Genomic DNA, 19,745 nt, shown 5'->3' on the forward strand with positions numbered 1-19,745 from the left:
TATATAGCATCCACGCAGTATATAACACTGCCCACGTACTAGCTAACACTGCCCACGTAGTATATAACACTGTCCACGTAGTATATAACACAGCCCACGTAGTATATAACACTGCCCACGTAGTATATAACACTGCCCATGTAGTATACTACACTGCATACTATACTGCCCACACAGTATATAACACTGCCCATGTAGTATATAACACAACCCACGCAGTATATAACACTGCCCACGCAGTATATAACACAGCCCATGTAGTATATAGCACAGCCCATGCAGTATATAACACTGCCCACGTAGTATATAACACTGCCCACATAGTATATAATACTGCCCACGCAGTATATAACACTGCGCACGTAGTATATAACACTGTCCACGTTGTATATAACACTGCCCATGTAGTATATAACACTGCCCACGTAGTATATAACACTGCGCACGTAGTATATAACACAGGACACGTAGTATATAACACAGCCCACGTAGTATATAACACTGCCAACGTAGTATATAGCATCCACGCAGTATATAACACTGCCCACGTAGTATATAACACTGCCCATGTAGTATATAACACTGTCCACGCAGTATATAACACTGCCCACGTAGTATATAACACTGCCCACGTAGTATATAACACTGCCCATGTAGTATACTACACTGCCCACTATACTGCCCACGCAGTATATAACACAGCTCATGTAGTATATAGCACAGCCCATGCAGTATATAACACTGCCCACGTAGTATATAACACTGCCCACATAGTATATAATACTGCCCACGCAGTATATAACACTGCCCACGTAGTATATAACACTGTCCACGTTGTATATAACACTACCCATGTAGTATATAACACTGCCCACGTAGTACATAACACTGCGCACGTAGTACATAACACAGCCCACGTAGTATATAACACTGCCAATGTAGTATATAGCATCCACGCAGTATATAACACTGCCCACGTAGTAGATTACACTGCCCACGTAGTATACAACACTGTCCACGTAGTATATAACACTGCCCACGTAGTATATAACACTGCCCACGTAGTATATAACACTGCCCATGTAGTATATAACACTGCCCACGTAGTACATAACACTGCCAACGTAGTATATAGCATCCACGCAGTATATAACACTGCCCACGTAGTAGATTACACTGCCCACGTAGTATACAACACTGTCCACGTAGTATATAACACTGCCCACGTAGTATATAACACTGCCCACGTAGTATATAACACTGCCCATGTAGTATATAACACTGCCCACGTAGTACATAACACTGCGCACGTAGTATATAACACAGACCACGTAGTATATAACACAGCCCACGTAGTATATCACACTGCCAACGTAGTATATAGCATCCACGCAGTATATAACACTGCCCACGTAGTATATAACACTGCCCATGTAGTATATAACACTGTCCACGTAGTATATAACACTGCCACGTAGTATATAACACAGGCCACGTAGTATATAACACAGCCCACGTAGTATATAACACTGCCCAAGTAGTATATAACACAGGCCACGTAGTATATAACACAGCCCACATAGTATATAACACTGCCCACGTAGTAGATTACACTGCCCACGTAATATACAACACTGTCCACGTAGTATATAACACTGCCCACGTAGTATATAGCATCCACGCAGTATATAACACTGCCCACGTAGTATATAACACTGCCCATGTAGTATATAACACTGTCCACGTAGTATATAACACTGCGCACGTAGTATATAACACAGGCCACGTAGTATATAACACAGCCCACGTAGTATATAACACTGCCAACGTAGTATATAGCATCCACGCAGTATATAACACTGCCCATGTAGTATATAACACTGCCCATGTAGTATATAACACTGTCCACGTAGTATATAACACTGCCCACGTAGTATATAACACTGCCCACGTAGTATATAACACTGCCCATGTAGTATACTACACTGCCCACTATACTGCCCACGCAGTATATAACACTGCCCATGTAGTACATAACACAACCCACGTAGTATATAACACTGCCCACGCAGTATATAACACAGCCCATGTAGTATATAGCACAGCCCATGCAGTATATAACACTGCCCACATAGTATATAACACTGCCCACGTAGTATATAACACTGCCCACGCAGTATATAACACTGCCCACGTAGTATATAACACTGCCCACATAGTATATAACACTGCCACGTAGTATATAACACAGGCCACGTAGTATATAACACAGCCCACGTAGTATATAACACTGCCCAAGTAGTATATAACACAGGCCACGTAGTATATAACACAGCCCACATAGTATATAACACTGCCCACGTAGTAGATTACACTGCCCACGTAATATACAACACTGTCCACGTAGTATATAACACTGCCCATGTAGTATATAACACAGACCACGTAGTATATAACACAGCCCACGTAGTATATCACACTGCCAACGTAGTATATAGCATCCACGCAGTATATAACACTGCCCACGTAGTATATAACACTGCCCATGTAGTATATAACACTGTCCACGTAGTATATAACACTGCGCACGTAGTATATAACACAGGCCACGTAGTATATAACACAGCCCACGTAGTATATAACACTGCCAACGTAGTATATAGCATCCACGCAGTATATAACACTGCCCATGTAGTATATAACACTGCCCATGTAGTATATAACACTGTCCACGTGGTATATAACACTGCCCACGTAGTATATAACACTGCCCACGTAGTATATAACACTGCCCATGTAGTATACTACACTGCCCACTATACTGCCCACGCAGTATATAACACTGCCCATGTAGTACATAACACAACCCACTTAGTATATAACACTGCCCACGCAGTATATAACACAGCCCATGTAGTATATAGCACAGCCCATGCAGTATATAACACTGCCCACATAGTATATAACACTGCCCACGTAGTATATAACACTGCCCACGCAGTATATAACACTGCCCACGTAGTATATAACACTGCCCACATAGTATATAACACTGCCACGTAGTATATAACACAGGCCACGTAGTATATAACACAGCCCACGTAGTATATAACACTGCCCACATAGTATATAACACTGCCCACGTAGTATATAACACAGGCCACGTAGTATATAACACTGCCCACGTAGTATATAACACTGCCCACATAGTATATAACACTGCCCAAGTAGTATATAACACAGCCCACATAGTATATAACACTGCCTACGCAGTATATAACACAACCCACATAGTACTTAACATTGCCCACGTGGTATTTAAAATTGCCCACGCAGTATATAACACAGGCCACACAGTATATAACACTGCCCACGTAGTATATAACACTGTCCACGTTGTATATAACACTGCCCATGTAGTATATAACACTGCCCACATAGTATATAACACTGCACACGTAGTATATAACACAGGCCACGTAGTATATAACACAGCCCACGTAGTATATAACACTGCCAACGTAGTATATAGCATCCACGCAGTATATAACACTGCCCACGTAGTAGATAACACTGCCCACGTAGTATACAACACTGTCCACGTAGTATATAACACTGCCCACGTAGTATATAACACTGCCCACGTAGTATATAACACTGCCCATGTAGTATACTACACTGCCCACTATACTGCCCACGCAGTATATAACACTGCCCATGTAGTATATAACACTACCCACGTAGTATATAACACTGCGCACGTAGTATATAACACAGGCCACGTAGTATATAACACAGCCCACGTAGTATATAACACTGCCAACGTAGTATATAGCATCCACGCAGTATATAACACTGCCCACGTAGTATATAACACTGCCCATGTAGTATATAACACTGTCCACATAGTATATAACACTGCCCACGTAGTATATAACACTGCCCACGTAGTATATAACACTGCCCATGTTGTATACTACACTGCCCACTATACTGCCCACGCAGTATATAACACTGCCCATGTAGTACATAACACAACCCACGTAGTATATAACACTGCCCACGCAGTATATAACACAGCCCATGTAGTATATAGCACAGCCCATGCAGTATATAACACTGCCCACATAGTATATAACACTGCCCACGTAGTATATAACACTGCCCACGCAGTATATAACACTGCCCACGTAGTATATAACACTGCCCACATAGTATATAACACTGCCCACGTAGTATATAACACAGGCCACGTAGTATATAACACTGCCCACGTAGTATATAACACTGCCCACATAGTATATAACACTGCCCACGTAGTATATAACACAGGCCACGTAGTATATAACACAGCCCACATAGTATATAACACTGCCTACGCAGTATATAACACAACCCACATAGTATTTAACATTGCCCACGTAGTATTTAAAATTGCCCACGCAGTATATAACACAGGCCACACAGTATATAACACTGCCCACGTAGTATATAACACTGTCCACGTTGTATATAACACTGCCCATGTAGTATATAACACTGCCCACGTAGTATATAACACTGCACACGTAGTATATAACACAGGCCATGTAGTATATAACACAGCCCACTTAGTATATAACACTGCCAACGTAGTATATAGCATCCACGCAGTATATAACACTGCCCACGTAGTAGATAACACTGCCCACGTAGTATACAACACTGTCCACGTAGTATATAACACTGCCCACATAGTATATAACACTGCCCACGTAGTATATAACACTGCCCATGTAGTATACTACACTGCCCACTATACTGCCCACGCAGTATATAACACTGCCCATGTAGTATATAACACAACCCATGTAGTATATAACATTGCCCACGCAGTATATAACACAGCCCATGTAGTATATAGCACAGCCCATGCAGTATATAACACTGCCCACGTAGTACATAACACTGCCCACATAGTATATAATACTGCCCACGCAGTATATAACATTGCCCACGTAGTATATAACACTGTCCACGTTGTATATAACACTGCCCATGTAGTATATAACACTGCCCACGTAGTATATAACACAGACCACGTAGTATATAACACAGCCCACGTAGTATATCACACTGCCAACGTAGTATATAGCATCCACGCAGTATATAACACTGCCCACGTAGTATATAACACTGCCCATGTAGTATATAACACTGTCCACGTAGTATATAACACTGCCCATGTAGTATATAACACTGCCCACGTAGTATATAACACTGCCCATGTAGTATACTACACTGCCCACTATACTGACCACGCAGTATATAACACTGCCCATGTAGTATATAACACAACCCACGTAGTATATAACACTGCTCACGCAGTATATAACACAGCCCATGTAGTATATAGCACAGCCCATGCAGTATATAACACTGCCCACGTAGTATATAACACAGGTCACGTAGTATATAACACAGCCCACGTAGTATATAACACTGCCCACATAGTATATAACACTGGCCACGTAGTATATAAGACAGGCCACGTAGTATATAACACTGCCCACGTAGTATATAACACTGCCCACATAGTATATAACACTGCCTACGCAGTATATAACACAACCCACATAGTATTTAACATTGCCCACGTAGTATTTAAAATTGCCCACGCAGTATATAAAACAGGCCACACAGTATATAACACTGCCCACGTAGTATATAGCAGCCTCGCAGTATATCACACAGCCCAAGTACTTTATAGCACTGTGGGCACCATATCCCTGTTAAAAAAAGAGTGAAAATAAAAAATAGTTATATACTCACCTTCCCGCGTCCAGCGAAGCTGTCCCTATCCGCGCGATGCGGCCGCCAGCTTCCGTTCCCAGCGATGCATTGCGAAATTACCCAGATGAATTAGCGGTCTCGCGAGACTGCTATGTCATCATATCGTGAGACCACAATGCATGGCCCAGAGCGTCGCGATAAGTGGGAACGGCGCCGGAAGGTGAGTATATAATGATTTGTTATTTTTTTCCTTATTTTTAACATTAGATCTTTTTACTAATGATGCTGCATAGGCAGCATCAATAGTAAAAAGTTGGTCACACAGGGTTAATGGAGTGCGTTACACCGCGGCATAACGCAGCCATTAAACCTGTGTGAGCGCTGACTGGAGGGGAGTATGGAGCGGACACTGACAGAGAGTAGGAAGGAGCAAATTCACGTCCGGACTGTGCCCGTCGCTGATTGGTCACGGCCAGTGATTTCCGTGACAGACAGAAGTGCCACCTAGACGATTATATACTCGAGTATAAGCCGAGATTTTCAGCCCAAATTTTTGGGCTGAAAGTGCCCCTCTCGGCTTATACTCGAGTCACGGTAGCGGTGGGGTCGGCGGGTGAGTGGGTGAGGGCGCTGAGGCATACTTACCTAGTCCCAGCGATCCTCGCGCTGTCCCTGCCGTCCCACGGTCTTCTGTGCTGCAGCTTCTTCCCCTCTTCAGCGGTCACGTGGGACGGCTCATTACAGAAATGAATAGGCGGCTCCACCTCCCATAGGGGTGGAGCCGCCTATTCATTTCTCTAATCAGCGGTGCCGGTGACCGCTGACAGGAAGAGGCTGCAGCACAGAAGACGGGGAGGAAGGCAGGGACAGCGCGAGGATCGCTGGGACTAGGTGAGTATGTTATATTTACCTGTCCACGTTCCAGCCGCCGGGCGCAGCTCCATCTTCCCGGCGCCTCCATCTTCCTGGCGTCTGCTCTCTGACTGTTCAGGCAGAGGGCGCGATGACGCATATAGTGTGCGCGGCGCCCTCTGCCTGATCAGTCAGAGCAGAGACGCCGGGAAGATGGAGGCGCCGGAACGAGAAGCCGGGAGCTGCAATCAAGGGAGGTGAGTATGTGTTTTTTTTTTTTTTTTATTGCAGCAGCAGCAGCGGCCATGGCACAGATATATGTGCAGCATCTATGGGGCAGTATGAACGGCACACAGCACTATATGGGGCATCTGTGCAGCATCTATGGGGCAGTATGAACGGCACACAGCACTATATGGGGCATCTGTGCAGCATCTATGGGGCAATATGAACGGTGCAGAGCACTATATGGCACAGCTATGGGGAAATATACAGTGGGGCAAAAAAGTATTTAGTCAGTCAGCAATAGTGCAAGTTCCACCACTTAAAAAGATGAGAGGCGTCTGTAATTTACATCATAGGTAGACCTCAACTATGGGAGACAAACTGAGAAAAAAAAATCCAGAAAATCACATTGTCTGTTTTTTTTATCATTTTATTTGCATATTATGGTGGAAAATAAGTATTTGGTCAGAAACAAACAATCAAGATTTCTGGCTCTCACAGACCTGTAACTTCTTCTTTAAGAGTCTCCTCTTTCCTCCACTCATTACCTGTAGTAATGGCACCTGTTTAAACTTGTTATCAGTATAAAAAGACACCTGTGCACACCCTCAAACAGTCTGACTCCAAACTCCACTATGGTGAAGACCAAAGAGCTGTCAAAGGACACCAGAAACAAAATTGTAGCCCTGCACCAGGCTGGGAAGACTGAATCTGCAATAGCCAACCAGCTTGGAGTGAAGAAATCAACAGTGGGAGCAATAATTAGAAAATGGAAGACATACAAGACCACTGATAATCTCCCTCGATCTGGGGCTCCACGCAAAATCCCACCCCATGGGGTCAGAATGATCACAAGAACGGTGAGCAAAAATCCCAGAACCACGCGGGGGGACCTAGTGAATGAACTGCAGAGAGCTGGGACCAATGTAACAAGGCCTACCATAAGTAACACACTACGCCACCATGGACTCAGATCCTGCAGTGCCAGACGTGTCCCACTGCTTAAGCCAGTACATGTCCGGGCCCGTCTGAAGTTTGCTAGAGAGCATTTGGATGATCCAGAGGAGTTTTGGGAGAATGTCCTATGGTCTGATGAAACCAAACTGGAACTGTTTGGTAGAAACACAACTTGTCGTGTTTGGAGGAAAAAGAATACTGAGTTGCATCCATCAAACACCATACCTACTGTAAAGCATGGTGGTGGAAACATCATGCTTTGGGGCTGTTTCTCTGCAAAGGGGCCAGGACGACTGATCCGGGTACATGAAAGAATGAATGGGGCCATGTATCGTGAGATTTTGAGTGCAAACCTCCTTCCATCAGCAAGGGCATTGAAGATGAAACGTGGCTGGGTCTTTCAACATGACAATGATCCAAAGCACACCGCCAGGGCAATGAAGGAGTGGCTTCGTAAGAAGCATTTCAAGGTCCTGGAGTGGCCTAGCCAGTCTCCAGATCTCAACCCTATAGAAAACCTTTGGAGGGAGTTGAAAGTCCATGTTGCGAAGCGAAAAGCCAAAAATATCACTGCTCTAGAGGAGATCTGCATGGAGGAATGGGCCAATATACCAACAACAGTGTGTGGCAACCTTGTGAAGACTTACAGAAAACGTTTGACCTCTGTCATTGCCAACAAAGGATATATTACAAAGTATTGAGATGAAATTTTGTTTCTGACCAAATACTTATTTTCCACCATAATATGCAAATAAAATGTTAAAAAAACAGACAATGTGATTTTCTGGATTTTTTTTTCTCAGTTTGTCTCCCATAGTTGAGGTCTACCTATGATGTAAATTACAGACGCCTCTCATCTTTTTAAGTGGTGAAACTTGCACGATTGCTGACTGACTAAATACTTTTTTGCCCCACTGTACGTACGCTACTCACCTGGTAGCAGTGTTTTTTCAGGAGCCATGACAGCACAACGAGAGAGGGGATCCGCCCTTCAGGGACAGGAAACCTCAGACATAAAAAGGGCGGCACCTCACTCCCCCGCCAGTTGGTTTCCAGAGTATGAAAGGACCTTCTAGGTTAGTAGCACATAAACAATATTAATATATGGTACAATTCACCCAGTGAATAAACTTAGGAATTTCCTAAAGGAAGTGTTGAACCCATAAGCAAAGAGGGTAGGGAATATAAGGGTGCTGTCATGGCTCCTGAAAAAACACTGCTACCAGGTGAGTAGCGTACGTATTTATTCAGTCGCCATGACAGCACAACGAGAGACTTTCAGAGAAGTGAAAAAGTGACTAGGGAGGGATAATAGCCTCCAGCACCCTTCTCCCAAACGTGAGGTCGGAGGAGCCACCTAGATCTAATCTATAGTGTCTAAGAAAGGTGGATGGAGAAGACCATGTGGCCGCCTTACAGATGTCCTCAATCGATACTTCTGCTCTCTCAGCCCAGGATGTGGCTACCGCACGAGTGGAGTGAGCCTTTATACCTTCTGGAATTTCCACGCCACCTGCGGTATAAGCAAGAGATATCGCCTCCCTAATCCATCTGGCTAGCGTATTTTTTGATACCCTAAGTCCCTTCCTAACCCCCTGGTAGAATAAAAATAAGGAGTGGTCTTTTTTCCAGGTGTCTGTTACTGAGATGTATTTGAGAAGGCACCTACGTACGTCCAAACAATGAAATCTCTGCTCCTTATCGTTAGAGGGATTAGGACAAAATGAAGGTAGGATCACCTCCTGGGATCTATGAAATTTTGACGCAACCTTTGGAAGATAAAGAGGGTCAGGCCTCATCACCACTCTATCTTCCATAAATTGCATATATGGACGTTGTCTGGACAATGCCTGAAGATCACTAACCCTTCTTGCCGATGTAAGGGCAACTAAGAGGGCTGTTTTGACCGACAGGATTTTGATTGGAATAGAGTCAATAGGCTCGAACGGAGCTTGTGTTAGAGCTGAGAGCACAAGATTTAGATCCCATGGAACTATCTTTTGTTTAACAACCGGCCTGGATCTGGTGACCGCTTTGAAAAACCTTGTTATCCAGTGATTACTGGCTAAGTTGGAATTATATAGTGCCCCTAGAGCTGAAACCTGAACTCTAAGGGTGCTGGTGGCTAAGCCTAATTCTAGGCCCTTCTGTAAAAATTCTAAGATTTGAGCAATATCAGGTTTTTGATCGATTTGTGCTCCTGAACTTAATAGGAACTTCCTCCATACCCTAACATAAATGCTAGTCGTGGAGGCTTTCCTACTTTTAAGCAGAGTATTTACAAGATTTTGAGAGAATCCCTTCCCTTTCAGAAGTGACCTCTCAAGTTCCACGCTGTCAGGTGCAAGTTGGTTACTCGTGGATGTAGGACTGGACCCTGGGAGAGGAGGTCTGGAATTTCTGGGAGGATCCATGGTTGGGAAATGGACATGCTTCTCAACCATGGGAACCATGACCTTCTGGGCCAAAACGGAGCTATTAATATCACTCGGGCCCTGTCTTCCCGAATTTTCCTCAGAACTATAGGAATCAGATTCAGAGGGGGAAAAGCATAGGCGAGACTGAAGTTCCAGGAGATCAGAAGAGCGTCGATTGCATACGGGTTGTCCCTTGGATCTAGGGAACAGAATTGATGAAGTTTCTTGTTTCCCCGACTGGCAAACAGATCTATCTCTGGACATCCCCACAACCGCACGATCTGATTGAAGACAGCCGGTTTTAGAGACCAGTCCCCTTGTTTGAGCTCGTTGCGGCTTAAATAATCGGCCATGGTATTTAGATTTCCCTTTATATGAAGGGCCGTAAGGGAGAGCAGGTGATTTTCGGCCATCTGAAAAATATGATTTGTAACGTTCATTAATGACCTAGACCGTGTACCTCCCTGGTGGTTCACATAAGCAACGGTCACCTGGTTGTCAGAGAGTAGTCTAACATGTCTACCCTGCAAAGGTACAAGGAACCTATCCAAGGCGCGTTCTACCGCCATCAATTCCTTCAGATTGGAGGACGTGTCCCGCTCAGATTGGGACCACAGACCCTGAATGCAATTGTCTTCCCAGTGTGCCCCCCAACCCGTGGGGCTAGCATCAGTTGTTATCACTCGTGTTATCTGATTTGTCCAAGGTACACCTCTACGCAGATTAGGGATGTGCGTCCACCAACTTAGAGAACCCGTGGCCTCTACAGATAGGGAAAATTTTTTATCAAGGTTAGCGCCCAGCCGCCGAAAATTATGCAGAACATCCCATTGCAGAGACCTGGAGTGAAACTGTGCCCACATCACCGCCGGAAAACAAGAAGTAAGTGAACCTAAGAGTGGCATAGCACTTCTTAAGGAGACTACAGGATTATTAATTGCTCTGGAGGCCAGCCGACGAATAGAATCAACTTTTGAGTCTGGCAGGCGACATTCCTGCTGACTCGAATCCACAGTAAGACCCAAAAACTGCTGTGATGTTGAGGGCTGAAGACGCGATTTTTTGAGATTGATAATCCATCCTAAGTTGTGCAATGCTGCCATCACTTTCTCCAACTGTTCTTTACAGTGTACCTCTGAACGCCCAACGATCAATAAATCATCCAGGTAGGGAATTATTAGTATGTTTTGCTCATGAAGGTGTGCCATAACCTCCACCATAATCTTAGTGAACACCCGAGGTGCGACTGCAACACCAAAGGGAAGTGCCCGATATTGAAAGTGCTCTACTGTGCCGGCAAAAGAAACCGCCACCCTGAGAATGCGCTGATGAGTTGCATGTATCGGGACATGGTAATAGGCGTCTTTCAGATCTAAGACAACCATGAAGCAATTGTGAAAAAGAAGCTTTATTGCCGACTTCACAGATTCCATTTTAAAGGATGGGATCAGCAGGAATACATTCAGGCCCTTTAGATTGATGATGGTACGATATGACCCATCTGGCTTTACCAGGAATAAAGGGGAGTAAAACCCCGTACCTTGTTCCTCCATAGGTACTTTAACGAGAACCCCCTTTTTTTGGAGATCTCGAACCTCTGACTCCAACGCCAACTGTTCTGCGGGAGAAGAACGGATAGGAGTTAATTTAAATTTGTCCTGGGGGGTATGGTGGAACTGGAACTTTAACCCCTCTTTAATGATACTGAGTATCCATGGACTATTGGTGATTTTCAACCAGGCTGGGTAGAAGGCCAACAGCCTACCGCCCACCTGGGCCGCCAGTCATTGAGGCTTTTAAGAGTCTCTAGAAGAGTTAAACATGTAACCTCTACCTCTTCTTCTGTAAGAGTTATATCTGGTCGATTCTCTATTTGAATCTCTGTCCGATCTTCGGCGATACGGCCCTCCTCTGTTGTAGTCCCGTCTATACAAGGGTCTTGTTAGAAGAGGGAATCGTTTTTTACTGTCACCCGCTTTTTCTAGGAGCTCATCCAGCACTGGGCCAAACAAATGAACTCCCTCACAGGGGATGCCACATAGTTTCGATCTGGCCTGTAAGTCTCCTGGCCAGCATTTTATCCAAAGAGCTCTACGGGCTGCATTAGACAGTGCTGAGGACCTTGCGGCTAGCCTAACGGAATCGGCTGACGCATCCGAAAGGAAGGCTGCTGCATCCTGAATCATAGACATAGATGACAGGATTTCGCTCCTAGGAACCTTATCCTTGAGTTGGTCTTCTAGATGACCCAGCCATACCATCAACGACCGGGCAGTGCAGGTGGCCGCAATCGCAGGCCTCAGGGAACCTGCTGACGTTTCCCAAGCTCCTTTAAGGAATACCTCAGCTTTCCTATCAAGCGGGTCCTTTAGGTTTCCCAGATCCTCGAATGGGAGAGACTTTTTTTACATGCTTTGGCCACCGCCGCATCCAGTTTCGGGACCTTGTCCCAGGAGGAAGAAGCCTCTTCCTCAAAGGGATACCTTCTTTTGAATGCTGGTGGGAGTGACCCCTTCCTTTCGGGTTTCTTCCATTCTCTCGTAATCAGTGACTTAACTTTATCAACTACCGGAAATACTCTTCTGGATTTGCGCTCTATGCCTTTAAACATTATGTCCTGGATGGAACATTCCGCCTGGGTCTCCTCAATGCCCATAGTGTTGTTGACAGCTTTGACTAAGCGGTTAATCCTATCCAGTGATAGACAGGTTCGACTAGATTCCACGTCCTCTGATGATGATGACGGATGAGAATCCGAGCTCACACCACCCGTGTCTGAATCCACATCTGAGGCTGGGGATAATATCTCCTTCCTCTTTTTTGAAACTGTCTTCTGAGACCTCATGGAATCTCTGACCTCCTGTCTAACCAAATCCCTAAGAGTAGACGTAAGGTCAGGGGCCTCGTCCTCAATTAACCGTTGAATGCAGATGCTGCACAATTTCTTTTTATGTCCATCTGGAAGCGGCTCCGTACAGATGGCACACTCCCTATGTTTGGATTTGGACACAGATTTCCTCCCCTAATAAGGAGAAAGGGAATACAAGGAGGGACAGCTATCAGAAAACGTACTTTCACGAAGCTCACTTACCCATCCCTGCAGCGAATGGTACCGTGATCGGGGGGTCCTTCTTAGCCGGAGATTCCTTACGGCCTGAGGACTTAGTTGATTTCTGAGCCTCTTTAGCTCTACCAGCGCGACTACTGCCACTAGAACGCCGCTGGGAGCTGCTCAAAGGCTGTTCAGGTGAATGCTGCTGCTCACCGCCCAGCTGCGGTGTTCCTTCCAGAGACTCCATACCGGAAATGGTGGACAGGAATATGCTGAGGCTTCAGTACGCTGTTTAAATTCCTCCCCCTGGGTACCACCCCCGGATGGGGGTCAGCAGGGAAATCACTTGCCGACGACCGGTACTGCACTGGTAGGGTCGTGACCGCTAGGCGCCCGCTTAAAGCGCTGGACCCCCCGTGGCCAAAAAATCCCTCCCCAAACGCCGGGCGTCGCCATTAGCTAGGAGAGGTCGCTACCGCGCATGTGCGGCCGCGTCATCGCCCCGCGCCGCTCGCGACGTCATCCGGACACGCCTCTTCCGGACGCCGCTGCGGCGCTGAGAGCAGACGCGCCGGACAAGGACGGCAGCTCTCTCCAGCCACCGCAGACCCCAGCGCAAGCGGCGGACCGACCCCGGAGGCCCCAGCAGAAGCGGCACCCTGGAGACCCCCAGGTAAAAAGCAGCTGTCGTAGAAGCAAGGCCCTTATTGCCTCGGGCCGCTTCCTCCTGCCGACACCTACACCAACAGTGCCCCTGCCGTGTGGTGCTTCCATCTACCTGACCAGGCCGAGGTAGGGGGACCCCGCTACCTGCATCGGCCTGTCAGGCGTGGGATAAATTCTTTTCTTCGACCCTCTTCTCGGGACCTGTCTGAAGAGGTTCCACTGTCAGGGACAGGAAACCAACTGGCAGGGGAGTGAGGTGCCGCCCTTTTTATGTCTGAGGTTTCCTGTCCCTGAAGGGCGGATCCCCTCTCTCGTTGTGCTGTCATGGCGACTGAATAAAATGATCTATTTTTATTTTTGAAATTCACCGGTAAATGCTGCATTTCCACCCTAGGCTTATACTCGAGTCAATAAGTTTTCCCAGTTCTTTGTGGCAAAATTAGGGGGGTCGGCTTATACTCGGGTCGGCTTATACTCGAGTATATACGGTATATACAGATATAGTAATTGTGACTTTTTTTTCCGGTTTCCTAGCTGATGATGGTATATTAGAGTCTTATGTGTTAGGAGTCGAGTTCCCGATCTCTGCACAGAGGGAATCTCGTGCCATCTCCGCTGCGGTCTCCAATTCTTCTCCAGCTGCAGTGGAGCCTGCTCAGCGGAGGTGTCGATCCCAATGTCTCGCTCAGCCTGATACTGTGCGGATGGTTACTGCTGCCTTTCCAGGCTCAGCCATTGTAGCCAGTAGTGGTCAGCGGCGAGCATACATCCAGGGACTAAGTCCCGCTTTTCCCCTTCTGAGCATGCCTGTTATGATCCGGTGACCTTGAAGCAGCATGAGTGGTAACTATACTGACCGCAAATCCTGATCTTAACACCGCAACTAGAAGTAGCCGTGGGGTGTACCTAACAAACCCTAGACGCCTCGTCACAGCCGGAGGACTAAATACCCTATAGATGGAAATAGGAAAACTATCTTGCCTCAGAGCAGAACCCCAAAGGATAGGCAGCCCCCCACAAATAATGGCTGTGAGTAGGAGAGGAAAGACACACACAGGCAGAAAACAGGATTTAGCACAAGAGGCCGCTCTAGCTAAAATAGGAAAGGATAGGACAGAGTTCTGTGCGGTCAGTATTAAAACCCTTCCAAAAATATCCACAGCAGATTATACAAAAAATTCCTCCATCTAACTAAAGACATGGAACGTATATATCTGCAACTCCAGAGACTCCTACACTCAGAGCAGGAATACAATCAAAAAACAAGCACACAGCTTGTGTGCCATAGAAAAAGAAACAGACACTTATCTTTGCTGAATTGGCAGCTAAGCAGGAGAAGCCAGAAAGAGATCCAACACTTCCCAAGAAACATTGACAACTGGCAAGGACTAATGAGTCCTGCAAACCTAAATACCCCAGTCAGAACTGCAATCAGCAGATACACCTGTCCAGGACTGCCACCCAGGGACAACTGCATTACCACGTACAACCATCGGAGGGAGCCCAAAAGCAGAATTCACAACACATGCCCAGGGTAAGACCTCTCATTGGAGGTCGGGGGTCACATGCACAGGTACTGCAGAAGCTCCCATTGGTCCTCTAGGAAGGTCCTGAAGTTGCTCAGGTACTGTAGCAGCTCCCATTGGTCCTCTAGGAAGGTACTGAAGCTGCTGCAGCTATAAAAGGTTCACATGGCCGCACGGCCGTGCACTATTATTAACCTAAGTTATGAGCTCAGCGCCAGTGTGGTCATACTTGCATGTGGTGAGGGTTCAGCTGAAATAAGCCCCTAGAACACCAGCACCTCCGGTGAGGAGTTTTGTGTGAGTGGATTCAGGGCCCGGCAGAAATAAGCCCCTAGAATATCGGCACCTCCGGTGAGGAGTTTTGTGTGAGTGGATTCAGGGCCCGGCAGAAATAAGCCCCTAGAATATCGGCACCTCCGGTGAGGAGTTTTGTGTGAGTGGATTCAGGGCTCGGCAGAAATAAGCCCCTAGAATACCGGCACCTCCGGTGAGGAATTTTGTGTGAGTGGATTCAGGGCCCGGCAGAAATAAGCCCCTAGAATACCGGCACCTCCGGTGAGGAGTTTTGTGTGTGCTATGCTGACTGCATGACCACTGTTCGCTCGATTAGGTAGCTGTTCCTCTGTGAGGTTAACAGGGCACAGCGTTCTCTTTCTCAAGTGAATCTGTGAAGTTACAGAGTTCGCTTATACCACCATATAGTACTGTCTTTTACTAGCAGCAGGTTCTCTCCTGCACGGTGGACCCCGGGTTGCGAACGCACCTACTACTCAATATATATATACTCGGTGCCTTCCGCCAACCCTAACACTAAGGGGTTTTGGTTATTGGTTTTGGGTATTATATGACTTCTCGTTCCTTTCTTGGTGTCTTTCAGGCCACGGTGTATTTCGTGGCTATGCTGGTGCTGGAGATGATCGCAAGTCGGGCTGTGAAGGGTCAAACGCTCCGGATTAATGACGGACTGACGTCCCTTTCGGCAGGAGTGATGTCTCGTCTACCAGAGTAAGTCAAATTGCTGTTGTGGTTGGAAAATTCTTTTTTTAGTCCGTGAACTGGAAGACGTGAGGGGTCTGGACGCCAAGGACGCTTCATTCCAGAACATCGCAGCTAATATAACAATTTCATTGTGGATTGCAGGCGCGCTCGGCTCTAGTGTGATGTGCATGACATAATCTGGAATATTCTGGATTACAGGTACTTTTATGGTATTTTACATAAAACTGACAGTAAATTCAGGACCATTTACTGTAATTGGAGTTTTATGGACCTACAAGAGTGAATTGCTACTTGGCAAATGATTTGGATCGAGGGGAGAAGCTTCGAGATTTATTAGTGGAAAAGCAGATCAGCCGGTGATGGGGCCAACCTATGGATTTACGAAATATTCCTTAGAAAACCTGAAGGATTGTTTAAAGTGAAACGCTAACCTTAAAGGGGTGATTCAGAATGAGCAAAACGTGACTTCTTTCTTCTAAAAAGAGTCCAACATGGGCATAAATCCCAATATCAGTGTTGGTCAGAATGGTTAGATTGTGACGACCTACCCAAACCGGATGGAAATGGCCAAATTTCGGTGGAATTTACGTAAACTACGTTTTTTTTTGTAAGAATCACATGCCCGGCTTTGCCTGAATTGTTTACAAATATCTACGAGAGCCTCAGAAATTTCCAGACTGTTGGTAGCTCTGCATGGATTGTGTGCGGTTTTATTGCTGCTTGAGAATGGAGTGGGACAGAGCTGCAGGCGGAGTGGCGCTGTTCTTCTAGTTATGAAAAATCCTCTTGTTTATCCATCAAAAACACATGGAAACTTATATTTTATCACATCCATAAGAGTATGACACGGATAGGTCATCAATTTCAGAATAGATGGGTCGGACACCCTGTACCTCCCCTGCAGATCCCATCGCTGCCTAAAATACTCAGTAGAACATCACAGCTCCAAACATGATGCAGTGGCCATTCTTGGGTACTGCACTCAGATCACAGTCACTTTAGGGGCACTGGGAGTGCTGGGTGTCGGACCACCACAGATCTACCCTATGGATAGGTCATTGATCCCATAGTACAGGACAACCCCTTTAACCAATTCAGCATCAAGCAAAGAGCAGACCCCAAAAATCCAATGAAGCCTGGAAATATAGATTAGCTCAGTCACAATATATTGTCAGATACTTTATACTTACTACTTTAGTGTTGATGACAAATCCTTCGGATAGACCATCAATGTCTGATCGGCAAGGGTCCGGCACCCAGCTGTAATCTGGCCCGCAGTACCCACTTGCGGAGCTGCGCCATCTTCTGCTAGTGGCCGCCACAGAGTACTACACGTTCAATCAATAGGAGGCGGAAGAGGGGTCAGTGATGTAGTACGGCTGAGTCTGTTGTGCAGTTGCATTGTGAACCCTGCCTATTTCTACAAACAGCGCCACTCTTTTGCATAGGACATATCTGGTATTGCAACCCAGTCAAATTCTAGAGAATTGAGTTGCAATGCCGGACACAACCTACAGTGGAGAGTGGCGCTGCTTCTAGACCACAGCAGTCCTATTGTTCTGCTGTAACAATCACTTTCTGATACATCTCTATGTGACAATGACCTGTGAGCGGTGGAAAACTCGGCTCTGCTCCATAGACTGATGCAGCGGTCGCACAGGCGTCCGATAAAGCCCTGGCATGATCCGCCGGATATTTCATGTAGCAGCCGCATGCTTAGCAGCGGCGGCTCTGTGTGCCGGACGCATTAACCGCCTCCATGTGTGATCTCACTCCATTACTCTGCGTGGAGCCGCGGCATTTATTCTGCACTTTGCACTGACTGTGAGGAAACGATATATAATGGATGATCTGCGAGGGACGTTCTGGGGCAGATAACTCCCCCCAGGTGCGGGATTTGTCATTCTGCACGACTCCACAAAGCTTCTAACATGGGGTCCTCCCCCCCCCAACAAACTGAGCGGCTGAATTCCCCAAGAGCGGCAATTATCCCGGACGCTGAGCTCTGCATTCATCACGTTTTCTGTTCTCGTTATGTGAAACAAACCACAGAAAGAAGAAAGACAAAGAGCCGGAATACTGAAAGAAAAAAACCACAGATGTAGCAGAGGGGAGTTTGTCAGATGGAGCAGAGCTGAGTTTGTCAGACGGAGCAGAGCTGAGTTTGTCAGATGTAGTAGAGTTGAGTTTGTCAAATGTAGCAGAGTGAGTTTGTCAGATGTAACAGTTAAGCTTGTCAGATGTAGCAAAGTTGAGTTTGTCAGATGTAGCAGAGCTGAGTTTGTCAGATGGAGCAGGGCTGAATTTTGTCAGACGGAGCAGAGCTGAGTTTGTCAGATGTAGTACAGTGAGTTTGTCAGATGTATCAGTTAAGCTTGTCAGAGGTAGCAAAGTTGAGTTTGTCAGATGTAAAAGAGTTGAGTTTCAAAGATGTAGCAGAGTGGGTGAGTCAGATGTAGTATTGCTGAGTTTGTCAGAAATTGCAGAGTTGAGTTTGTCTGATTTAGCAGAGTTGAGTTTGCCAGATGTGGTAGAGTTGAATTTGTCAAATAGAACAGAAATGAGTTCGTCTGATGTAGCAGAGAGGGTCTTATTAGATTATTTTGCCAAATGTAGAAAAAGTTTGTTAGATGTTGCGATGTTTAGGTACTTTTTACTTCAAAGGCTACAGGGTAAAAGAGGAAGCTTGAAGACGTTATCCAGAAGTAACAACATGGCTTCCTTTGTTTTAAAAGCATGATAAATGAACTCCCCAGCGCCCCCCGGTGTACATGCTGGGTGCGGTACTGCAGCTTGGTTCCATTATAGTGGATGGATAAGAGGTGTAACACAGAATGGGATGTGACGGGGCTTTGCTTTATCAATGTAGCAGAGTTTATAGCCATTTTTTGGCAAATGTTATTTTGGCCTTTGGTTCTAGAGAGGGCGATTTGTTCTACATACAGTATAAGGCACACAGGCCAAAAGAGGTGAAAGTATGTCCAAAATCTGCCGGTGCACGCGGCAAAGGGAAATAACCAAAATGTCTGAAAACTTGGCAGTTCTGTGTGCAATAGGGTGGTGAGGCCTGTCATGACTCCGCTCTGTTCACTCCAGAAGAAACTGCTGTCTTACAGCCTGTCCTACCTGCCGTCATGAGCCTCGAGGAGGCCGCCCTCTACCACAGCCTGACTGGCCCAAGTACCTGAATTGGGTAGCAATGGCCTTTTACTGAGGAATCAAATTGTGCCTCCATCAGTCCTTGTGGCTTCTACATCGTTACCTGTCTGGAAACCTGTC

At 46.1% G+C, this 19,745-nt stretch overlaps 1 protein-coding gene across 1 annotated transcript in view; it reads left to right on the top strand.

Annotated features, from left to right (window-relative positions):
* The window catches only part of AGMO (alkylglycerol monooxygenase), a 250,034-nt gene that overhangs the window by 16,579 nt on the left and 213,710 nt on the right, over positions 1-19,745 (top strand). The window contains exon 3 of the mRNA XM_069729308.1: positions 16,345-16,472. Within this exon, the coding sequence (XP_069585409.1) occupies positions 16,345-16,472 (128 nt within the window). The remainder of the gene's footprint in view (positions 1-16,344; positions 16,473-19,745) is intronic.

This window comes from Ranitomeya imitator, chromosome 6 (assembly GCF_032444005.1).
Source record: "Ranitomeya imitator isolate aRanImi1 chromosome 6, aRanImi1.pri, whole genome shotgun sequence".
NCBI classification, from domain to species: Eukaryota; Metazoa; Chordata; class Amphibia; order Anura; family Dendrobatidae; genus Ranitomeya; species Ranitomeya imitator.